The sequence below is a fragment of the Dendrobates tinctorius genome, unplaced genomic scaffold (assembly GCF_039654945.1).
Source record: "Dendrobates tinctorius isolate UK_male_01 unplaced genomic scaffold, ASM3965494v1 ptg000111l, whole genome shotgun sequence".
In the NCBI taxonomy this organism is placed as follows: domain Eukaryota; kingdom Metazoa; phylum Chordata; class Amphibia; order Anura; family Dendrobatidae; genus Dendrobates; species Dendrobates tinctorius.
The window spans coordinates 2,575,895-2,600,303 of NW_027361779.1; the positions used below are offsets into that span (position 1 = coordinate 2,575,895).

The window sequence follows — 24,409 nt, forward strand, 5'->3', positions numbered from 1 at the left end:
TTTACCGGTGAGTACATTGAGGTGTCCATTATATTATATGGAGGTCTATGGGTGTATTATACTATATGGAGGGCTATGTGGTGCATTATGCTATGAGGAAGGCAATGTGGGGCCCATTATACTACATGAAGGGCTATGTGGGGCCCATTATACTACATGAAGGGCTTTGTGGGGCCCATTATACTACAAAGAAGGCTAAGTGGAAGCTATTATAATATTTGGGAGGCTATATAGGAGCCTTTATGTTTTATGGAGAGCTATGTGTGGGAGCCAATATACTGTAGGCATGAAATTATGCAGTATGAAGGTTTATGTGGGGTCATCATATTGTGTGGAGGGCTGTGGTGGTTATTATACTGCTTGAAGTGATAGTGGGAGCCATTGTACATTGTGGAGAGGTGTGGGGGTCATCATACTGTGTTGGGGTTACCAATCTTTCCTAGAATCATAGAATGATAAGCCCCCGTCACACACAGCAATCTCGCTAGTGAGATCGCTGCTGAGTCACAAGTTTTTTGACGCAACAGCGATCTCACCAGTGAGATCGCTGTGTGTGACACTTACCAGCGACCGGCCCTCCTGCCGGGTATCGCTGATCGTCCTGGAATGGCCAGGACATTTTTTTGATCGCTGGTCTACCGCTGGCCAGCACGAATCGTTGCTTGGGGCAGGCGGGAGACCAGCGATCAGCGAGCTGGCGCTGGTAACTAAGGTAAACATCGGGATTCTAAGCGGCGTGCAGTGCTTAGAAACCCAATGTGTACCTTAGTTACCAGCACGCTGGTGCAGGGAGCTGGTAACCAAGGTACACATCGGGTTTCTAAGTGCTGCGCGCCACTTAGAAACCCGATGTGTACCTTGGTTACCAGCTCCCTGCACCAGCGCGCTGGTAGCTAAGGTACACAGTGGGTAACTAAGGCCTCTTTCACACTTCAGTTTTTTACAATCAGTCACAATCCGCCAGGTTTTGAAAAAAACGGATCCTCAATTTTCTTTTGAGGATCCGTTTCTTTTCCCCATTGACTTCCATTAATGGCGGATTGTGACGGATTGCCGTCCGTTGCATCCGTTTTTTTTGAGGATCCGCCAAAAGTTGCTGTCCGTCACCATCCTCAAAGATTTCAAAACGGAGCTTGCAACGTTTTTTTCTCTGGCGGATCCTCCAGACACTGATTTAACCCGAAATTCTTTCTGGGTGCCGGACAAAAAAACCAATTCTCTCTCTCTCTCTCTCTCCTTCCCAGCCGGCGATTCCTTTAAATTTCCTCATTTTCAGGATCCGTCTGAAAACGGATCCTGTGCCATCCGTTCACATCAGTTGCGAACGGATCCGCTTGTCTGACTTTTTGGCGGATTTGAACTGATGCAAAAAACTGAAGTGTGAAAGAGGCCTAAGCAATGTGCGTCGCTTGTTACCCGCATGTCGCTGGTGCTGATTGCTGGTGAAGCTGCCTGTTGGGCAGCTCACCAGCGATCATGTAGCAACATATCAGCAATCCTGACAAGGTCATATCATTGTCGGGATCGCTGGTGCATCGCTATGTGTGATGGGGCCCTTAGAGTTGGAAGGACCTTCAGGGTTATTGTGTCCACCCCCCTGCTCAATACAGACAGATGTCTCTCCAGCCTCTCTTTGATTGAAAGATAACTCACTCACCACCTCTTGCAGCAGCTTGTTCCACCCACTGATTATTCTCACTATCAAAAAGTGTTTTCTGATATCTGATCTCCCTTTCAGTTTATTTTCATTGCTTCTCATGTTTCCATTTGCAAATAAGAATAAGGATGATCCCTCTACACTGTGACATCCCTTCAGACTGCTGTAAACAGCTATTAAGTCCCCTCTTAACTTGCTTTTTTGTAAGCTAATTTACTGCGAGAGTTGAGTTGGTGATAAGTAGAAATATCATATTGTGCATGTGGACAGTACTGTGGAAGAATTTATGGTGGAGGTACCATGCAGTGTTTGTTTTGATGGCATAATACTTTATGGCTGGAATAAAAGGGGAATCAATAGGAGGAAAATTGCTTTGTAAAGGCTGCAAAGTTTTAAGATATGCTAATCTAGGACCCCCCTGAATATTAATTATTTTTTGTATCAAGGGCCCAATTAGAACTTCTGCCATGGGGCCTCGTGATTTCTATGCGCAACCCTGATTAACACAGCTCTTATTTACAGTTTACATAGCTCCAGATGCTACTACAAGGGTTGCTACATTGTTTGCTACACTTTTATACTCTACCATAATTTCTTACACTGATTTTTAGTTACTCCTTGGCATCTTCCACAGCTGCAGCAATTGTAAGTCTATGCTAGAACTGGCAGTATTTTTGCCTGGTTAAAAAACGTGCCAGAGATCTGGCTGTATTTTAAAGTTCCCCAGTTCAATTGATAACATTTAACCTCATGTTTCAGCATGTTTTTATTGTATGTAGACATCTGTACACCACAGGCATACACACAACTACTTTTACTTATAGTTGATATTTTAACAGTGCCCAGTTAATTCTTTAATGCATTTTTAGCATCAATGTTGATCCCCCTAATGTTTAGGACAATGCATTGACAGTTTCAAGCATCATTCCATCCTTAATTTCACCCTGCCCATGTTGAAATACATTTGCAGTGGATTTTCATATTAACCCCTTAACCCCCAAGGGTGGTTTGCACGTTAATGACTGGGCCAATTTTTACAATTCTGATCACTGTCCCTTTATGAGGTAATAACTCTGAAACACTTCTATGGATCCCGGTGATTCTGACAATGTTTTCTCGTGACATATTGTACTTCAAGTCAGTGGTAAAATTTCATTCAAATAACTTGTGTTTATTTGTGAAAAAAATGGAAATTTGTCGAAAATTTAGAAAATTTTGCAATTTTCCAAATTTGAATTTTTATGCCCTTAAATCACAGAGATATGGCACACAAACAACTTAATAAATAACATTTCCCACATGTTTACTTTGCATCAGCACAATTTTGCAACCAAAATTTTTTTTGTTATAAAGTTATAAGGGTTAAAATTTGACCAGCGATTTCTCATTTTTGCAACACCATTTTATTTTTAGGGACCACATCACATTTTAAGTCACTTTGAGGGGTCTATATGATAGAAAACACTCAAAAGTGACACCATTCTAAAAACTGCACGCCTCAAGGTGCTCAAAACCATAATCAAGAAGTTTATTAACATTTCAGGTGCTTCACAGGAATTTTTTGAATGTTTAAAAAAAATGAACATTTAACTTTTTTTCACAAAAAAATTAATTCAGGTCCAATTTTTTTATTTTACCAAGGGCAACAGGAGAAATTGGACAGCAAAAGTTATTGTGCAATTTCTCCTGAGTACGCTGATACCTGATATGTGGGGGGAACCACTGTTTCGGTGCATGGCAGAGCTCAGGAGAGAAGGAGCGCCGTTTGACTTTTTCAATGTAAAATTGACTGGAATTCAGATCGGATGCCATGTCACATTTGGCGAGCCCCTAATGTACCTAAACAGTGGAAACCCCCCATAAGTAAGACCCATTTTGGAAACTAGACCCCCCAAGGAACTTATCTAGATATGTGGTGAGAACTTTAAACCCACAAGGGCTTCACAGAAGTTTATAGCGTACAGCCGTACAATTAAAAAATCATATTTTTTCCTCAAAAATGATCTTTTCACCCCCAATTTTTATTTTTCCAAAGGCAACAGGACCCTAAAAGTTATTGTGAAATTTGTCCTGAGTATGCTGATACCCCATATGTGGGTGTAAATGACTATTTGGGCGCATGGCAGAGCTCGGAAGGGAAGCAGCGCCATTTAACTTTTTTGGCTGGAATTGAGATCGGACACCATCTCACGTTTGGAAAGTCCCTGAAGTGCCAAAACAGTGGAAACTCCCCCACAAATGACACCACTTTGGAAACTAGACCCCCCAAGGAACTTATCTAGATGTGTGGTGAGAACTTTGAACCCCCAAGGGCTTCACAGAAGTTTATAGCGTACAGCCGTACAATTAAAAAATCATATTTTTTCCACAAAAATGATCTTTTCTCCCTCAATTTTTATTTTTCCAGGGATAACAGGACCCCAAAAGTTATTGTTCAATTTGTCCTGAGTACACTGATACCCCATATGTGGGGGTAAACCACTATTTGGGTGCATGGCAGAGCTCGAAAGGAAGCAGCGCCTTTTGACTTTTTTGGCTGGAATTGGGATTGGAAGCCATGTCGCGTTTAGAAGTCCCCTGATGTGCCTAAACAGTGGAATCTCCCCACAAATGACACCACTTTAGAAACTAGACCCCCCAAGGAACTTATCTAGATGTGTGATGATCACTTTGACCCCCCAAGGGCTTCACAGAAGTTTATAATGCCCAGGCATGAAAATAAAAAAATCATATTTTTTTCCACAAACATGATCTTTTAGTCCCCAATTTTTTTATTTTCGTTTTTTATTTTCCCAATCCCAAAAGTTGTTGTCCAATTTGTCCTGAGTACGCTGATGCCCCATATGTGGGAGAAAACTACTGTATGGGCACACGTCAGAGTTCGGAAGGGAAGTAGAGACGTTTTGGAATGCAGACTTTGATGGAATGGTCTGTGGGTGTCATGTTGCATTTGGAGAGCCCCTGATGTACCTAAACAGTGTAAACCTCCCACAAGTGTCCCTATTTTGGAAACTAGACCCCCTAAGGAACTAATCAAGATGTGCGGTGAGCACTTTGAACCCCCCAGTGCTTCAAAGAAGTTTATAACGCCTGGGCATGAAAATAAAAAAATTATATTTTTTCCACAAGCATGATCTTTTAGTCCACGATTTTTTTATTTTCCCAAGGGTAACAGGAGAAATTGGACCCCAAAATTTGTTGTCCAATTTGTCCTGAGTATGCTGATACCCCATATATGGGAGAAAAATACTGTATGGGCACATGTCAGGGCTCGGAAGGGAGGTAGTGATGTTTTGGAATGCAGACTTTGATGGAATGGTCTGCGGGTGTCATGTTGCCTTTGGAGAGCCCCTGATGTAACTAAACAGTGGAAACCCCCACAAGTGACCCCATTTTGGAAACTAGACCCCCTAAGGAACTAATCAAGATGTGCGGTGAGCACTTTGAACCCCCCAGTGCTTCAAAGAAGTTTATAACGCCTGGGCATGAAAATAAAAAAATTATATTTTTTCCACAAGCATGATCTTTTAGTCCACGATTTTTTTATTTTCCCAAGGGTAACAGGAGAAATTGGACCCCAAAAGTTGTTGTCCAATTTGTCCTGAGTATGCTGATACCCCATATATGGGAGAAAAATACTGTATGGGCACATGTCAGGGCTCGGAAGGGAGGTAGTGATGTTTTGGAATGCAGACTTTGATGGAATGGTCTGCGGGTGTCATGTTGCCTTTGGAGAGCCCCTGATGTAACTAAACAGTGGAAACCCCCCACAAGTGACCCCATTTTGGAAACTATACCCCCTAAGGAACTAATCTAGATGTGTGGTGAGCACTTTGAACCCCCCATTGTTCACAGAAGTTTATAACGCCTGGGCGTGAAAGAAAAAAATCATATTTTTTCCAAAAACATGATCTTTTAGTCCACAATTTTTTTATTTTCCCAAGGGTAACAAGAGAAATTTGACCACAAAAGTTGTTGTCCAATTTGTACTGAGTAAGCTTATACCCCATATGTGGGGGTAAAACACTGTTTGGGCGCATGGCAGAGCTTGGAAGAGAAGGAGCACCATTTGACTTTTTCAACTCAGAATTGGCTGGAATTGAGATCAGGCACCATGTTGCATATGGAGAGCACCTGATGTGCCCAAACAGTGAAAACCCCCCAATTCTAGCTCCAACCCTAACCCCAACACACCCCTAACCCTAATCTCAGCCCTAACCCTAGCCCTAACTCTAGCCTTAGTCCTAACCCTAGCCTTAACCCTAGCCCTAACCCTAGCCCTAGCCTTAACCCTAGCCTTAACCCTAGCCCTAACCCTAATGGGAAAATGGAAATAAATACATTTTTTAAATTTTATTATTTTTCCCTAACTAAGGGGGTGATAAGGGGGGTTTGATTTACTATATATGGCTGGTTTTTATGTTTGGCAGCTGTCATATGCTAAAAGACGCTTTTTATCGTAAAAATAGTTTTTGCATCATCACATTTTGAGAGCTATAATTTTTCCATATTTTGATCCACCAAGTCATGTGAGGTCTTATTTTTTGCGGGGCGAGTTGACGTTTTTATTGGTACCATTTTCGGGCATGTGACATTTTTTGATCGCTTTTTATTCTGATTTTTTTGGACGCAGAATGATCAAAAACCAGCATTTCAAGAATTTCTTTTGGGGGGTGCGTTTTCACCATTTCACGTGTGGTAAAATTGATAAGGTGGTTTTATTCTTCAGGTCAGTACGTTTACACCGATACCTCATTTTTTTTTTTTATGTTTTGGCGCTTTTATGCAATGAAAACAATTTTATATAAAAAATAATTATTTTTGCATCACTTTATTCTGCAAGCTATAACTTTTTTATTTTTTAACTGATGATGCTGTATGGCAGCTCGTTTTTTGCAGGACAAGATAACGTTTTCAGCGGTACCATGGTTATTTATATCCGTCTTTTTTATTGCGCGTTATTGCACTTTTTGCTCGGCAGTATGATGATAAAGCTTTATTTTTGCTTCGTTTTTTATTTTTATTTTTTAGGGGTTCAATAAGGGGGTTAACTAACAGTTTTATAGGGTGGGTTGTTACGGACGCGGCGATACTAAATATGTGCAATCTTATTGTTCTTTTTATTTCCAAAAAATGAATTTATTAGGGAATTTTTTTTTCCATTTATTTAGCGATATTTTATAAATTATTTTTACACTTTTTTTTAACTTTATTACAATGTCCCAGTGGGGACATAACTGTCATGTGACAGATCACTGATCTGTCACATCACAGATCACTGTGAGAGATCAGTGATCTGTCACAGGCACTGCAGAAGGCTTCCTCGTGCCTGAGCTTTGCAGGCACTGAGGATGCCGGCTCCCTGCAGGCCCCCGAAGGTCCCCGCCACCATTTTGGATCCAGGGAGCTGCAGGGAAGGAGGCCCCCACAGCAGCGCTTCACATTGTGCTGCTGCGGGGGTCGCAGGGAAGCACGGAGGGAGCCCCCTCCCTGCCGATGCTTCCCTAAACCCCCGGTACACTGCGATTGCGTTTGATTGCAGTGTGCTAGTGGTTAATGTGTCGGATGCGGTCCGTGACCGCCCCTGACACATAGTGCCGGGTGTCAGCTGTGATAAACAGCTGACACCCGGCCGCGATCAGCGGCGCTCACTACGTGAGCACCACTGATCGCTATGACGTACTATCCCATCCATGGTCATAGAGGCCCGGGTCCCATGGACGGGATAGTACGTCAGATGGCAGAAAATGGCTAATATTCCCCTTTATTTAGCATTATTTATTTGCTTTCTTAACCCCTTAATGACCGCTGATTCGCCTTTTAACGGTGGTAGGTAATTGTACTTAAACCATAGTGCCGTTAATTAATGAAGCTGTGATAAAAGTGTATAGCACCCCCCAGAGTCAGATTTCCTCTGGGGTCTCGGCTGCCAGGGGCAGCCGAGACCCCAGAGAACATGATTCAGGTCGGTTTTTACCGACCCCACTTTTGCGATTTCCTCTCAGAGGAGAGAAATAGGGTCCCCAATCCCCCCCGGTACCTTCCGGTGGTCCTCAAGCCCTCCTGCCTCCTCGGGTAGGTGCCACCATCTTGGTCTGGGAAGAAAATGTTGGGCGCATGCGTAGTGCACATGCCGAATCTGCTGGCCAGCAGATTCCATTCATTCATTCAATGTAAATTTTGATCACTGTGATAAACCCTATCACAGTGATCAAAATAAAATAAATAGTAAATATCCCCCTTTTATCACCCCCTTAGTCAGGGAAATATAATGAAAAAAAGAAAATATATTTATTTTCATTTTTTCATTAGGGTTAGGGTTAGAGTTGTTGTTGTGCAATTTGTCCTGAGTACGCTGATACCCAATATGTGAGGGGGAACCACTGTTTGGGTGCATGGGAGAGCTCGGAAGGGAAGGAGCGCTATTTTGGAATGCAAATGTTGATGGAATGTTTATTAATTCTTAACACAGAAAACTGTGTTTGGTCTTATAAAATTTTTTTACTAGAATTGCATATGGATGACATACGGCTTACAACACAAAAAAAATAATCTGTATTTTTGGATGCCAATTGGATAATTTTTTAAGTTTGAATGGCAGTTTATGCTAACATAATTGATTGAGCAGGAACTGCATAATAGTCAACCTTCTTTATAGGGTCTTAAGTTTCCAAAAGATTGTAGCATAATACTGAGGTCCTAGTTGTCTACAATCCTTGTGATTATTTTATAATTGTTAAGGGATTCTCATTTAATTGTTTCTTAATGAGTTGCAACTGAATTCACACATGACTACCAATTATGGTGTATTTCATCTGTTGTCACTAAGGAATCTTAAAATATCAGCTGGAATAAACAGTGTAATGAATGCAATTTGTTTAAAATTTTAGATATAACAGTCTATATTGAAAAGCTTGGACAAAGTACAAGGTAAATGGAATTCATTCGCACATTGTTCCCAATGTCTAGATTGTCTACTTAACATTTTTTATGCTGTAGTGTTCACTGCTATTACTCCCTGGCAGCAGAGCACATTGTGCTGATATCAAGGAAATTGATAAGCGTTTTCATTCTCAGGTTGCAGTTAATAATAATTTAAATGGTACTGTCAAATTGCTTTTATTCATCACAAGCCTATATCAGGGAAAATATTTTTTCTTATCTTTAGGAAACACTGAAAATTATAGTTCAAAGCTACAAGACTGTTCAGTAGAAAAATACTAATACTACAGGATATGTGCTGAAAGTTTAAAGTTGGTGAATTTATTAGTAACATAACACTTGTTTTTGGGGTTGCTGTAAACCGCAGTTTAAACATGCTGTGCATAAACATCTTCTTAAACTTGCACACCTTCATTTGTTATCTAAAAGACATCTAGTTACATAAAGTTGTATATTCTATATTTTGCATATTTTCTGAAAGTACTTTCTTCTATAGCGTTATATTTGAAATACACACCTGCACTGTATTTCCAAAGTCTTTTTTAACGAGATTTCATCAAAGTAATGCAGAAAATTCTTATTACCTAGTTTCTCAGCCTCATTACTATTTTTTGTGGTTCTGTACGAGTATATCCATGTAAACGACTAAGTTCTCAATCTACTAGAGTCTCTTTATTTTCCTTTGATAAAATGACAGAATTTTACCAATTGCATTGAAGAGCTTCCATGAAAGAGTTGGCTTAGCTTTGATGAATGCTTTACACAAGTGGCAGAACAAAAAGTGCCTGAATAAATAAAATGCTTTGAAATTGATGTATTGAATTTTTGAGAGATGTTACTGTACTCAGTAACATATGTCATTTGGCAGCTGCAGTGATTAAATATTAGGCTAGGTGCAGACGTACTTTTTGGCCCTGCGGATTTTTCCGCGCAGAATTGAAGAAATCTGCAGGTCAAATGACCTGCATTTTTCCCGCCCCACCCGCCCGCGTCCATGCGTCACTCGTCGTCACAGCAGGAAGCTGACGACGAGAAGCGGTCCAGGACGTTCTCGCGCGATCAGCGATAACCAGCGGGGGAGCGGTCGGAGGTAAGTATCAGACATAGCGATATCGCTAGCAATATCGCTATAACGTCACAAAAACCAGTGACGTTCTAGCGATATTGCTAGTGATATCGCTTAGTGTGACAGGCCCTTTAGGGCAAACAACAGCAGCAGTATGATCTACAACTAAAAAGCACAAAAGGCAGCAAAGAGATTTCTATATGGTGTAGCTCTACAATGGCAGTGGCAGAAAACGCATGTTATAGAAATATGACAGGGCAAGCAATAGATGTGTGGCAATTTAGGGTTAGCAATAGTAGCCACTGCAGCTGGAATAATACAATATACTGTATATGACATGATAGACAGGGAGTAGATACCTGGTTGCAAGATGACAATCGACAATGGTGGCAGGAGAATTTAATCATTGGTTTTGAGAGTAGGAGATTTAAAGTTGGCGATGTTACAAGACTGATTTTTATGTTTTCCACACTTGTGGCACCCTGTCTGACATGACACTGGAGGCTGCACACGAAGGTATGCTGATTGCAAACTGGGCCAGTTCTTGTCACTAGTCCAATATCTTAACACAGAAGTCAATGGATTTGTAGCTTTGAGTATCTACCTAAGAAAAGACAAAGTCTAGGTATGGTTGGACCTGTCTCTTCAGCCTCTGCATCTCTGTTCAAATGCTAGTAGTTTAGTTCTGGCAATGAAGTTAAAACATATAGTCCAACATGTCAAATATACTGCAGCTATTGCTGCTTCTGCATAAGTTAGAATCCAAACAACAAGATAGGCCTTAGATTGATGGCACTTCCCATCTAATATCCAACTCATGAAGACGTCATGGAAGCTTGTAGCCATATAAAAATATCATAGCTTTATTAAATCCAATACAAAAATACCACATAGACAATTCTTCGCCTGCTGTTGATTTTTTCATTCTTTCTCCCAGCGCTTACACTGGGGTATTTGTGTAAGGGCCCCGTCACACATAGCGACTCACCAGCGATCCTGACAGTGATATCAACGTGTCAGGATCACTGGTGAGTCGCTACATGATCGCTGGTGAGCTGTCAAACAGACAGCTTCACCAGCAATCAGCACCAGCGACGCCGAGCGCGCGGCATCGCTGTGTACTTTAGTTAGAAACCCGATGTGTACCTTGGTTACCAGTTGCCTGCATCAGCGCGCTGGTAACTAAGGTACACATTGGGTTTCCAGGCACAGCGCGCCTCCTTAGAAACCCGATGTATACCTTAGCTACCAACTCCTGCTCACTGGTCTCTGGTCTCCCGCCTGTCACACGTGATGCATGCTGACCAGCGGTAGACCAGCAACCCAAAAAATGTGCAGGGCTTTCCATCAACGATCAGCAATGCTGGCAGGGGGGACGGTCGATGATCGCTGTCACACACAGCGATCTCGCTGGTGAGATCGCTGTTGTGTCACAAAGCTAGTGACTCCGCAGCGATCTCGCTAGCGAGATCACTATGTGTGATGGTGCCCTAAATTTCTGAAATATATCATTCAGACAGAACCCCTGGTGGAAGATTCCTCTAATGAGGCAGATGGAGACACTATGGACGCCATCTGTCCTAAGTTCCGGCAGTGTTCGTCTTTTTAGGTGTGCATAAAAGCGCAGTTGACCAAAGTTTTGTGCACTACTGAAAAGAAGGAAAATGCTGAACAAAGGTCAGAGTAACTCTGATGCTTCATTATAGTGAGTGGATCCCTCAGGGACTTCATCTGAATCATGTGTCTCAGAGATTTGGATGGAAACCCCAATGTCAGTGATCAGCGTAGATCGCAGGATAAAAGTGATCCAAACATTATATAAAATGTTCCCAATAAAAGCTTCAACTCAATCTACTAAAAAACCAAGACCCCATTTAAGTCGGTCATCTCTTAACGGAAGTATAGGGGATTCCACTTTCCTGAAAAAGTGGAATGACTCCTCACCATCTGTAAGAAATCCAGAAAATTCAACCCTCAAAAATGCCCCCTCTTTTCTGAGCCCCAGTGAGCCTAAACCACATTTAGCATTCATATGTTTGGCATTTCTGTAGTGATAAGAGCCAAACTAATTTACAGGTGCATATGTTAGGCATCAGGATTTTCCCACTGCTCAGGATAGATCCAAAGTATTATCTAGTCCTGCAGTCTCCCATTCAAGTCCAGCCACTGTGATTGTTGCTCAGCACAGACATTGGTCCCAGTGTCTTGCACAGGCTTGTGGTATACGTTCAGTTACTGCTGCTTCTCTGATAACAGGTGATATACAAGTGCAGCCTTGCACTCTGGAGTCTAAGTCCAGAGATCACCTTACTAAGCATGTCCATAATGTGGCATCCGAGCACCAATGTTAGCTGCTCTGGTGATGTGGCAGGTCTGTATTGGCCTGCAGGCAATGCCTCAACCAACTGGGCATGAGTGTTTGGGGTGGAGCCTAGCATTTAAAAGGGTCTCAACGGCACACGTGGGCGTGCTATTGTCATTTATGTTCGTTGTGTGTGAGTGAATACTCTGCCACTCTGTTAGTTTTGTGTGTGTCTGTCTGTGCTCAAGGACTGTACATGTTGGCAGACAGGTAGCACACCTATGCAGTTTTGTACCCATGGCTCAATGCCATGGGATAGTTTAGTTGCAGAGCTATCTCAATCCACGTGCTCACATCCCTGTGACGTTAACATTGTATAGTACTTACCATACTTAGGGAAGTTCCTCTCAGTGTAGTAACTGAGCTTGGTACTCTGCTTTCCATTCACACTGTGTGGCATTATCACAATGTGCTGAGGTAACGCTTGCTGTTTTGTTCCGTTATTATTCTCACTAGCAGCAGGTTCCATCTCTGCATGGTTGACCCCGGGTTGCGATTGCACTTTATCTTTTATTTAGTGCAATCTGTCAACCCTAACAGCGTGTCTCCAGAAGTACAAGCTGGGCACAATGTTCTGGGCACTACAACATACTAGGCACAACAATGGCAGTCTGCAATTTTCACTCAGCAAAATCCACTGCTGCTTATTAGAGATGAGGCAATGTTTAAGGCTCGGTTTGGCGAACTTCCCAATGCTCGACGAACAGTTTGCTGAACAGTTTGCCAAACTTATCTGAACCCCACTGAATTCAATGGAAGGCAAAATCAAACACATAGACAACACCTTCATAGCGGCCCAAAATATGTAAAAACAGCTCAAATTAGGGGCAGACACCAGGAAAAGTGTCAATTGACTCAGATTACAAATAGGATAACTGCGCAACATGGAAGCATGGGACAGGGCCTAAGACAGGACTTGGTATAGCATGTCTAGCTTAAACATTGATCAGTAACAGGAGATTGAGTGATAGGTGTGGACCTGGTGCTCTGAGAGGCCTGCAACACACATGAAGGAGACCCAACTTGGACTCTAAACATTTCCAAAAATTAGGATACGACTCTATGAAAAGTGTCATCAATTGAACCACAGTAGAAATTTTATAATGGCGCAGCAGTAAGGCATGGGTCATGCAAGAGACAAGGTCTGGGCCAGCATTTACAGCTTTGAAATTATGTTCAAATTAAGAGGTGGCTTACCGGTGTAGGCCTGCTGGGCTGAGAGCCCTGCCATATTCAGGCAACACACATGAGGGAGACCCAACTTGGAGTCAAAACATTTTAAAAAATTAGGGTAGACACCATGTCATCAATTGATCCACCATAGAATTGTTATAATGGTGCAGCATGGATGGATGGGACAGGGCCTTTATAAGCATTTGTAGCTTACAAATTGATCAGTAAGAGGTGTATCTGGGACAGGTGTAGGCCTAGTGTTCTGACATGCCTTCCACTTCAGGCAACCTACCAGATAGATACTCAATTTGAAATCTCCACATTTCAAAAAAATATTGGCATCAATTTCCCCAGAGTAGAAATAGTATAACGGTGCTCTGAGACCCCTTACACTCCAGGCAACCCACTAGATGGCGACCCAACTTGGAGTCTCCACATTTATAAAAATTATTGGCAAAAACCACTAGAGTTACATCAATTTCTCCAGAGTAAAAATGGTATTATTGGGCTCTGACACCCTTCCACTACAGGTGACCCATCAGACTGAGACCCAACTTGGAGGCTCTACACTTGAAAAAACGATTGGCACACACCAATGAAGTGGCATAAATTTCCCCAGAGTAGAAATAGTATAATGGGGCTCTGACACCCCTTCCACTACAGGCAACCCACCAGATGAAGACCCAACATGGACTCTCAACATTTCAAAAATTTATCTTTAAGGTGTACCACAGTGTGACTACCAAAGAAAGGGAGTTGAGTAACCTGTCCAGTAATAGAAGTTGTCAGTTGTTTGTTCCTTAGAGCTTTCATCAACATTACCACCTGCCCCACGTACACCTCAAACACCTTGCCTATTCCCCCTTTCACCACAACCTCGCTTTTTCACACTCACATTCCCCGCTTTAAATTGGTTGTTTCACAACCATAGGCCCAGACCTGGCAGTCACCTGTCACTAAATTAACAATCAGTATTTATTTGCTGAGAAAGTGTGGCTGGACTGCAGAATTAGCACAAAAGATTTATATTCTGAAATGTGGACTGGTGGCTGGACCACACAGTTAGCACAAAGGATTGATCTGCTGAAAGGTGGATTGGAGGCTGGACCACACAATTAGCACAAAGGATTTTAGATGCTGAAATGAGGACTGGTGGCAGGACCACACAATTAGTACAAATGATTGATATGCTGAAATGTGGATTGGTGGCTGGAGACCACACAATTAGCACAAAGGATTTATATGTGAAACATGTGGACTGATTGCTGGACCACACAATTAGCACAAATGTGGACTGAAATGTGGACTGGTGTCTGGAACACACAATTAGCACAAAGGATTTATATACTGAAGTGGCAACCGGTCACTGTAGTGCAAAATCATCAGTGCTATGGATTTATATGCTGAAGTGACTGCACCACAGGCTTAGCTCTCCAGATTTACAGTTGTGGCCAAAAGTATTGACACCCCTGCAATTTTCTCAGATAATACTCAGTTTCTTCCTGAAAATGATTGCAAACACAAATTCTTTGGTATTATTATATTCATTTAATTTGTCTTAAATGAAAAAACACAAAAAGAATTGTCCTAAAGCCAAATTGGATATAATTCCACACCAAATATAAAAAAGAGTGTGGACAAAAGTATTGGCACTGTTCGAAAAATCATGTGATGCTTCTCTAATTTGTGTAATTAACAGCACCTGTAAATTACCTGTGGCAACTAACAGGTGTTGGCAATAACTAAATCACACTTGCAGCCAGTTGACATGCATTAAAGTTGACTCAACCTCTGGCCTGTGTCCTTGTGTGTACCACATTGAGCATGGAGAAAAGAAAGAAGACCAAAGAACTGTCTGAGGACTTGAGAAACCAAATTGTGAGGAAGCATGAGCAATCTCAAGGCTACAAGTCTATCTCCAAAGACCTGAATGTTCCTGTGTCTACTGTGCGCAGTGTCATCAAGAAGTTTAAAGGCCATGGCACTGTGGCTATCCTCCCTAGATGTGGACGGAAAAGAAAAATTGACAAGAGATTTCAATGCAAGATTGTGCGGATGTTGGATAAAGAACCTCGTCTAACATCCAAACAAGTTTAAGCTGCCCTGCAGTCTGAGGGTACAACAGTGTCAACCCGTACTATCCGTCGGCATCTGAATGAAAAGGGACTGAAATAGATCTTTTTGGGCAAAGGCATCAACATAGAGTTTACAGGAGAAAAAAGAGGCATTCTGGCACTGGACTGCATGACCGTGTACATGGCATTATGAAGTCTGTAGACTACCAACACATTTTGCAGCATAATGTAGGGCCCAGTGTGAGAAAGCTGGGTCTCCCTCAGAGGTCATGGGTCTTCCAGCAGGACAATGACCCAAAACACACTTCAAAAAGCACTAGAAAATGGTTTGAGAGAAAGCACTGGAGACTTTTAAGGTGGCCAGCAATGAGTCCAGACCTGAATCCCATAGAACACTTGTGGAAAAATCTAAAAATGGCAGTTTGGAGAAGGCACCCTTCTAATATCAGGGACCTGGAGCAGTTTGCCAAGAAACTCATTGATAGTTACCGGAAGCGGTTGGTCACAGTTATTTTGGCTAAAGGTTGTGCAACCAAATATTAGGCTGGGGATGCCAATACTTTTGTCTGGCCCATTTTTGGAGTTTTGTGTGAAATGATCAATGTTTTGCTTTTTGCTTCATTCTCTTTTGTCTTTTTCATTTAAGACAAATTAAATGAAGATAATAATACCAAAGAATTTGTGTTTGCAATCATTTTCAGGAAGAAACTGGGTATTATCTGACAGAATTGCAGGGGTGTCAATACTTTTGGCCACAACTGTATATGCTGGAAGCTCAATTTGACACAGGGTCCTAGCTATCTGAACTAGCTGAGAATAAACCACCCAGCTAACTATATGACTACATGCAATAGCAGCCTTACTTTGCTGTTACACTTACAAAATGGTGCCAAAGCCACAGGTTTACTTTTTATGTGGAGAGGGACATGTGAATTCAGAAGCCAATGACACAAGCCCTTGAATTTGGATGTTGTGGATGGCTTCTGTGCCCTGATTGGCTGCCAGAGTCTCCATAGAGTTAATTAAAAAAAATAGAATCATAGTCCTCTGCTCCTCCTAAATTCCCCCAGCCCTCCACTCATCAAACACACCCCCTCGCTCATCATATAGCACCGCTATCCTAGCAAAAGTCCTGTAAGAAGCATTATTAGAAAAAGATCATTTGCGGAATTTTGCTGATTTTGACGTAAATGTTCGGAAATCCAAAGTTTGTGCCGAGGTTGAAACTTGCAAACCGTTTCAGAACAAGTTTGCTCCTTTCTACTGCTTACAGGACAACACCCACGGAGTCAAAATCAATACTAAACCTGAAGATAAGTTCCCAATTGGGTTAATTTCCAAAATGGGGTCACTTTAGAGGGAATTCTGCTGTTCTAGCACTTAAAGGCTATGCATATGGAGTCCGCAAACTATTCTAGGAAAATCTGCAATCCAGGAGGAAAATAGCGCTCCATCCCTCCAGAGTCTTGCCATATGGCAGAGAAGTACTGTACAGCCACATACAGGGTATTTCTACATTCACCAGAAATTGTGGGACAATTTTGGTGTCATTTATATCCATTTTCTAGCGTGAAAATGTAAAATTTATGAAGAAAACAAAATTTGGGTACTAAAAATGTAATTATTTTTTCTTCACTGCCCAATGGTATAAAATTATGTGACACACCTATGGTGTAATTATAATCACTGCACCTCTTGATGAATTCATTGAGAGGTGTAGTTTGTACAATGGGTCACATATGAGGGGGTTGTTCTGGCACCTCAAAGGCTCTGCCAATGTGACATGGCACTCTCAAAATGAAAAAAATAGGGATAAAACATTATTGTGGAAAAAATATATTTTTTAATTTTCTCAGGTCAACGTTGTAAAATTGTGTGAAGCACCTGTGGGTTCAAGGTGCTCATCGAACATCTTGGTCAATTCTTTGAGGGATCTATTTTCCAAAATGTGGTCACTAGTGTTGAACGATACCATCTGATATCGTGAAATATCGGATCGGATTGGATCGGACCTATACCCAAAAAGTATCGGGTATCACCGATTTCGATACCGGAAACCCATGCAAGTCAATGTAGCAGGCATAGCCCGATGGGACTTGTAGTCCCATCAGATGATGCCTGCATACGTGCACAGACCCCCGAGAGGCCCGCACAGACCCCCGGCAGCCCGCACAGACCCATGGCAGGCCCGCACAGACCCCTGGCAGCCTGCACAGACCCCTGGCAGGCTCATACAGACCCCCGGCAGGCCCGCACAGACCCCCGAGAGGCCCGCACAGACCCCGGCAGCCCGCACAGACCACTGGCAGGCCCGCATAGACCCCTGGCAGCCTGCACAGACCCCTGGCAGGCCCGCACAGACCCTCGGCAGGCCCATACAGACCCCCGGCAGGCCCACACAGACCCCCGGCAGGCCCGCACAGACCCCTGGCAGCCTGCACAGACCCCCAGCAGGCCCGTACAGACCCCCGGCAGGCCCGCACAGACCGCGCATCATGATGACATCATTTCAGCAGCCAATCACAGCCATGCCATTAGTTAACATGGCTAACACAACTGGCTCATTGCATTATGGGAACTTCCGATTCCGGTATTCGATATTGTAAAAATATCGGTACTCGGTATCGGGAACTCCGATACAGCGAATATCGGCCAATACCCGATATTTGCAGTATCGGAATGCTCAACACTAGTGGTCACTTGTGAGGGGGTTTTAACTGTTTAGGAACATCAGTGGCACTGAAAACGCAAGATGAAATCAGCTAATGATTCCAGCCAGTTTTTCATAAAAAAGATCAAACAGTGCTCCTTCCCTTCCAAGCCCTTCCATGCAACCAAACAGTAGTTTTCTCCATATGTTTGGTATCAGTGTACTCAGGAGAAATGGCACAAAGAAATGTATGGTTCATTTACTCCTGTTACCCTTGTGAAAATGGAAAATTCGGGGCAAAATAACATTTTTGTGCAAAACATATGATTTGTTTTTGTCACGGCTCTATGTTATAAAGTTCTGTGAAGCACATTGGGGTTAAAGGTACTCACCTCACAACTAGATAAGTTCCATGAGGGTTCTAGTTTCCAAAATGGGTTTACTTGTGGGGGTTTGCACTATTTAGGCACATCAGGGGCTCTCCAAACGCCACATGATGTCTGGTAATGATTCAAGCAAATTTTGCATTCAAAAATTCAAATAGCACGTCTTATCTTCCGAACTCAGTCATGCGCCCAAACAATCATTTTTTCCATGATATGAGGTACTGACATGCTCATAAGAAAGTGAGCAACACAATTTATTGTTCATTTTCTCCTGTTACACTTGTGAAAATAAAAAAATTGAGTCTAACTAAAATTTTTATGAAAAAATTTAAATTTACATTTCTTTCCTTCCACATTGCTTCAGTTCCTGTGAAGCACCCGAGGGTTAATAAGTTTCTTGAGTGTGGTTTTGAGCACCTTGAGGGGTGCAACTTCTAGAATGGTGTCACTTTGGGGTATTTTCTGTCATATAGACTCCTCAAAGTTACTTCAAATGTGATGTGGTCCCTATAAAAATGGCTTTGTAAATTTTGTTGTAAAAATGAGAAGTCACTGGTCTACTTTTAACCCTTTCTTTTAACTTCCTACAAAAAATTGTTTCATAAAATGTGCTGATGTAAGGTAAACATGTGGGAAATTTTATATATTAACAAATTTGTGTGACATAACTCTCTATTTTATTGCATAATAATTAAAAGTTTGAAGAAATCTCCAATTTTTTGCCAAATTTCTGATATTTTAACACATAAACACAAGTCATATCAAATAAATTATCATTATGTACAATGTGTATTTAATAAATCTTTTTGCAATCTCTAGGATCTATTGAAGCGTTCCAGAGTTATTACCACATAAACTGACACTGGTCAGAATAGTAAAATTTGGTCTGGTCATGAAGGTGAAAACAGGCTTGTGGTTGAAGGGGTTATTTATTGTAATTATTTACTGTTTCCATATTTTCTAAACATTTAGCTTACTGCAGTAGTGTGTTTTATTTATAATATTTATTTTTAGTCAGTGTATTTATTGTAAGATTTGTTATATATCCAATCTTATTCTTATGGTACTTATAATGTGATTCCTTGCTGCTTCTACCCCTTCATCTGGATTTTTTTATTCTGCATTTTTATAAATTTTCAATAAACTTTGCTCTTCATTTTTTATCCATATTCTTCTACAGTATATTGTTTTGCACACATGTTTTACTATTTCAATTTGACAACCATATTTGCCACACATATACTACAGGGTGGGCCATTTATGGATACACCTAAATAAAATGGGAATGGTTGGTGATATCAACTTCCTGTTTATGGTACATTAGTATATGGGAGCGGGAAAACGTTTCAAGATGGGTGGTGACCATGGTGGCCATTTTGAAGTTGGCCATTTAGGATCCAACTTCATTTTTTTCAATGGGAAAATGGTCATGTGACACATCAAACTTTTTGAGAATTTCACAAGAAAAACAATGGTGTGCTTGGTTTTAAGGTAACTATTCTTTCATGAGTTATTTATAAGTTTCTATTTGTTTAGAACCATTGACATGTCACAGAGGTTAACATGTGAGGAGAGGATAGAAAGTGAATTGATGTTTGGTGAACGCAGTACTCGGGTCATTGAAGCAGATTTCAATGCAAGACACCCTACGCAAGAAAATTGTCACCATTCCCATTTTATTTAGGTGTATCCATATAAATGGCCCACCCAAAATAGTTGCCTCATCACTGAACTTAATGTTCTGTGTAAACTGAGGGTCCTGTTCCAATTTTTGTTTTGCCCACTCTGCAAATTCAGCGTGCCAATCTGGGTCACCAACCATTCCCATTTTATTTAGGTGTATCCATATAAATGGCCCATCCTGTACATTTATTCTAATGTCATTTGTATATACAGTAAGGGTGGTAAAGAATGATCTGCCTGATCTTAAATATCTATGAGGAATACTTTTTGTACAGTTTATAAACTATTACTAAATAAAATTAAGTTATTTAAGATAATATTGAAAAAGTTTGTAAGTGTGTTGTGTTATTATATGGGCTGTTGTTTGCTATAGTTACCATCCATTTAAACTGTGAAGTTACTATGACAATTCTAAGACTGTTTGTTTGTGAGTTTGAAAGGGGTTATATATCGTCCTAAGAAACCTCAAAGTGTTACATATATTTTTAGGACTATAGAAGGCATTGCAATATTGCTATTTGCTGCAAATCAAAATTTGGGGAAAAAAAATCAAATCTGGCAAATTTGAATTTCAAAAGATTAAATCATCTCTAGGTGATGCCAATTTTTTTTAGTAGTGTTAGGGATATTATTACTATTATATGCCCAGTTGCCATTGGAATTATAATTACCAGCTAGATTCCATATTGAGAGTTTATTTATGTGTTTGGACAATATTCTGTGGCAAGTACACTCTGAAGATGAAGTATTTGTATGCAATTTTGTATTTAGGGGTTATAATCAGAGCCTCACTGAAATACAGTGTGAGCATTATGCAATATGAATCCATAATAAAGTATTTGTAAAAGACAAAAAGCAATCAATACCAAAATTTCACTCACCTCCAGTGAAGACCTGGGAAAAGCAGTAATAGAATTATCTTATTTGAACTGTTTTTTTATATTGATTGCATGTAATATAGTATATCTGCTTAATCACATTTTTTGTCCCTTATATGAAAATAATAATTCAAAATGTAATGTTAATTCAAATAACTATTGAAAATCAACAAAGAGACCCTATCCGCCTTTTATGGTTTAGCAGATACTAGTATTTGCCATGATATCATGATTTTGAAGCATCTTTCCTTTATATTCTGCACTGTGTCATTCCCCTGTTACTCATCCTAGAAATATATTAATGTAATATTAACCAATCAAGTACTTAAACAGACATAAAATTGTGGCAAGTCTTCTTTAATAAACATAAAGAAATAGATCATCGATATACTTTAAATTTTCTTTTGGCTTTGTTGCAGAATAAACATTTTTTTAGTATGTTACACAAGGTTTTAAGCTTTGTTCAATTGTTGGCAAGACATTTAGCTTTTTCGTACTGAAACTAAGATAAATGAACAAAGACAAAATAATTGGCGTACAACATACCCATGGGAGTTCCAACTCCATAACCTTTAGAATCTATAAGGCCTCCAATCTGTGTCAGGTTACAGTTGCGTTGTGTGACAAATTCAATGGTTGTTGACTCCATTAAAAAGGCATAATCAGAGGTGAGCACACGCTGGATTCCTTCTTCATTATTTTTGACAAGCACCGACTGGCTTCTGCTATTCATAAAGGCCCACATTTTTTCATATGTTGGTATTTTAGATTTCTAAGAAAGAACAAACAAAAATATTTATTAAATGGTAATATTTTGATTTTGTTAAAAAAATAATTGTACATTATCTGTACAATACTAGATTGCATCATTTATTTGCAGGATTTACATTTTTTTTTACTTTAACTATTGTATGTCATTTATAACCACCAATTTTTGCAATATTTTCTCAATTTCAAATTTCTCATGTCCTCTGTTAGGTATTCATAAACATCTGCATTAAACAAAAGGATGACTTCTAGATTTGAAATTAATTTGAAACTGTATGATCTACATTGAAAGTTTGGAAAGTAAAGCTTGTAGGAGCATTATGGATAGTTTATCACTGCTAATTTAAGGTTTGAAATAAATTATTGGCATTAACAGACAATAAATTACCTGGAATTAGTATATTAATTTTAACAAATTTACAACAATTTGTTTTAACCATTTTAACCCCTTTACCCCCAAGGGTGGTTTGCATGTTAATGACCAGGCCAATTTTTACAATTCTGATCACTGCCCCTTTATGAGCTATTAACTCTGGAATGCTTCCATGGATCTGAGTGATTCTGACATTTTTTCTCATGACATATTGTACTTCATGATAGTGGTAGAACTTCTTCGATATGACTTGCATTTATTTGTGAAAAAAATGGAAATTTGGAGAAAATTTTAAAAATTTTCCAACTGAATTTTCATGCTCTTAAATTACATACATATGTCACATAAAATACTAAATAAGTAACATTTCCCACATGTTTACTTTACATGAGAACAATTTTGGAACCAAAGTTTTTTTTGTTAGGAAGTTTAAGCTTTAAAAGTTAAATAGCGATTTCTCATTTTTACAACACCATTTTATTTTTAGGGACCACATCACATTTGAAGTCACTTAGAGGGGTCTATATGATAGAAAATACCCAAAAGTGACACAATTCTAAAAACTGCACTCCTGAAGGTGCATATTCAAGATGTTTATTAACCCTTCAGGTGTTTCATAGGAATTTTTGGAATGTTTAAAAACGTAAACATTTAACTTTTTTCACAAAAAAATTACTTCACATCCAATTTTTTTTATTTTACCAAGTGTAAAAGGAGAAATTGTATTCCAAAAGTTGTTGTACAATTTGTCCTGAGTATGATGATACCCCATATTTGCAGGTAAACCACTGTTTGGGTGCATGGCAGAGTTCAGAAGGGAAGGAGCGCCGTTTGACTTTTCAAAGCAAAATTGGCTGGAATTGAGATTGGACGCCATGTTGCATTTGGAGAGCCCCTGATGTGCCTAAACAGTGGAAACCCCTCAAAATTGACACCATTTTGGAAAGTACATCCCCTAAGGCACTTATCCAGATGTGTGGTGAGCACTTTGAAACCCCAAGTGCTTCACAGAAGTTTATAATGTAGAGCTGTAAAAATGAAAAAAACATTTTTTTCACAAAACATGATTTTTTTGCCCACACTTTTTTATTTTACTAAAGGTAACAGGAGAAATTAGACCACAAAAGTTGTGCAATTTGTCCTGAGTATGCTGACACCCCATATGTGGGGGTAAACCACTGTTTGGGTGCATGGTAGAGCTCAGAAGGGAAGGAGTGCTGTTTAACATTTTCACCAAAAAATTGGCTGGAATTAAGATACGATGCCATGTCACATTTGGAGAGCCCCTGATGTGCCTAAACAGTATGAAACAATCACTGACCTCAGGGAGACCAGTCAAAGAAAACACTGCAGCAGCCAGCAAAGGAGCTCAATCAGTGAAATCCTAGTTGCATTGCTCCCTGGGAAATACAAATATGCAAATAAAGTCCGTGGAGCCTCATTTAAGAGTCTCAAACATGGGACTAGCCAGATCTTCCTCCAGGGAAGGACTCAGCCAAAGAGTGGCTTCTTTCGGAAACCACCATTACCACCATATTAAGTGGCCCTATAAGTCAATATCCAGCTCTTTACAAGTTTACAGATATGACAAGGGAAATACCAAGGCCAGGTATCCATCCACAGACAGCTGTTTTGGAGTGTTGCCCCTCATCAGTGTGGAGTTGGATTCTGGCTAGGTGGGAGCAATGCCTAGTAGACCAACATCACAAAACAATCACTAACCTCAGGGAGACCAGTCAAAGAAACCACTGCGGCAGCCAGCAAAGGCGCTCAATCAGTGAAATCCTAGGTGCATTGCTCCCTGGGAAATACAAATATGCAAATAAAGTCCGTGGAGCCTCATTTAAGAATCTCAAACACGGGGCTAGCCAGATCTTCCTCCAGGGAAGGACTCAGCCAAGGAGTGGCTCCTTTCGGAAACCACCATTACCACCATATTAAGTGGCCCTATAAGTCAATATCCAGCTCTTTACAAGTTTACAGATATGACAAGGGAAATACCAAGGCCAGGTATCCATCCACAGACAGCTGTTTTGGGGTGTTGCCCCTCATCAGTGTGGAGTAGGATTCTAGCTAGGTGGGAGCAATGCCTAGTAGACCAACATCACAAAACAATCACTGACCTCAGGGAGACCAGTCAAAGAAACCACTGCGGCAGCCGGCAAAGGCGCTCAATCAGTGAAATCCTAGGTGCATTGCTCCCTGGGAAATACAAATATGCAAATAAAGTCCGCGGAGCCTCATTTAAGAGTCTCAAACACGGGACTAACCAGATCTTCCTCGAGGGAAAGACCCTGCCAAGGAGTGGCTCCTTTCGGAAACCACCATTACCACCATATTAAGTGGCCCCATAAGTCAATATCCAGCTCTTTGAGAGTTTACAGATATGACAAGAG

General features: G+C 40.6%; 1 protein-coding gene across 1 annotated transcript in view; it reads right to left on the reverse strand.

Moving 5' to 3' along the window:
* Window positions 1–24,409, reverse strand: part of GRIK2 (glutamate ionotropic receptor kainate type subunit 2) — a 1,148,051-nt gene that overhangs the window by 105,254 nt on the left and 1,018,388 nt on the right. Inside the window, exon 14 of the mRNA XM_073589495.1 lies at window positions 21,419–21,644. Within this exon, the coding sequence (XP_073445596.1) occupies window positions 21,419–21,644 (226 nt within the window). The remainder of the gene's footprint in view (window positions 1–21,418; window positions 21,645–24,409) is intronic.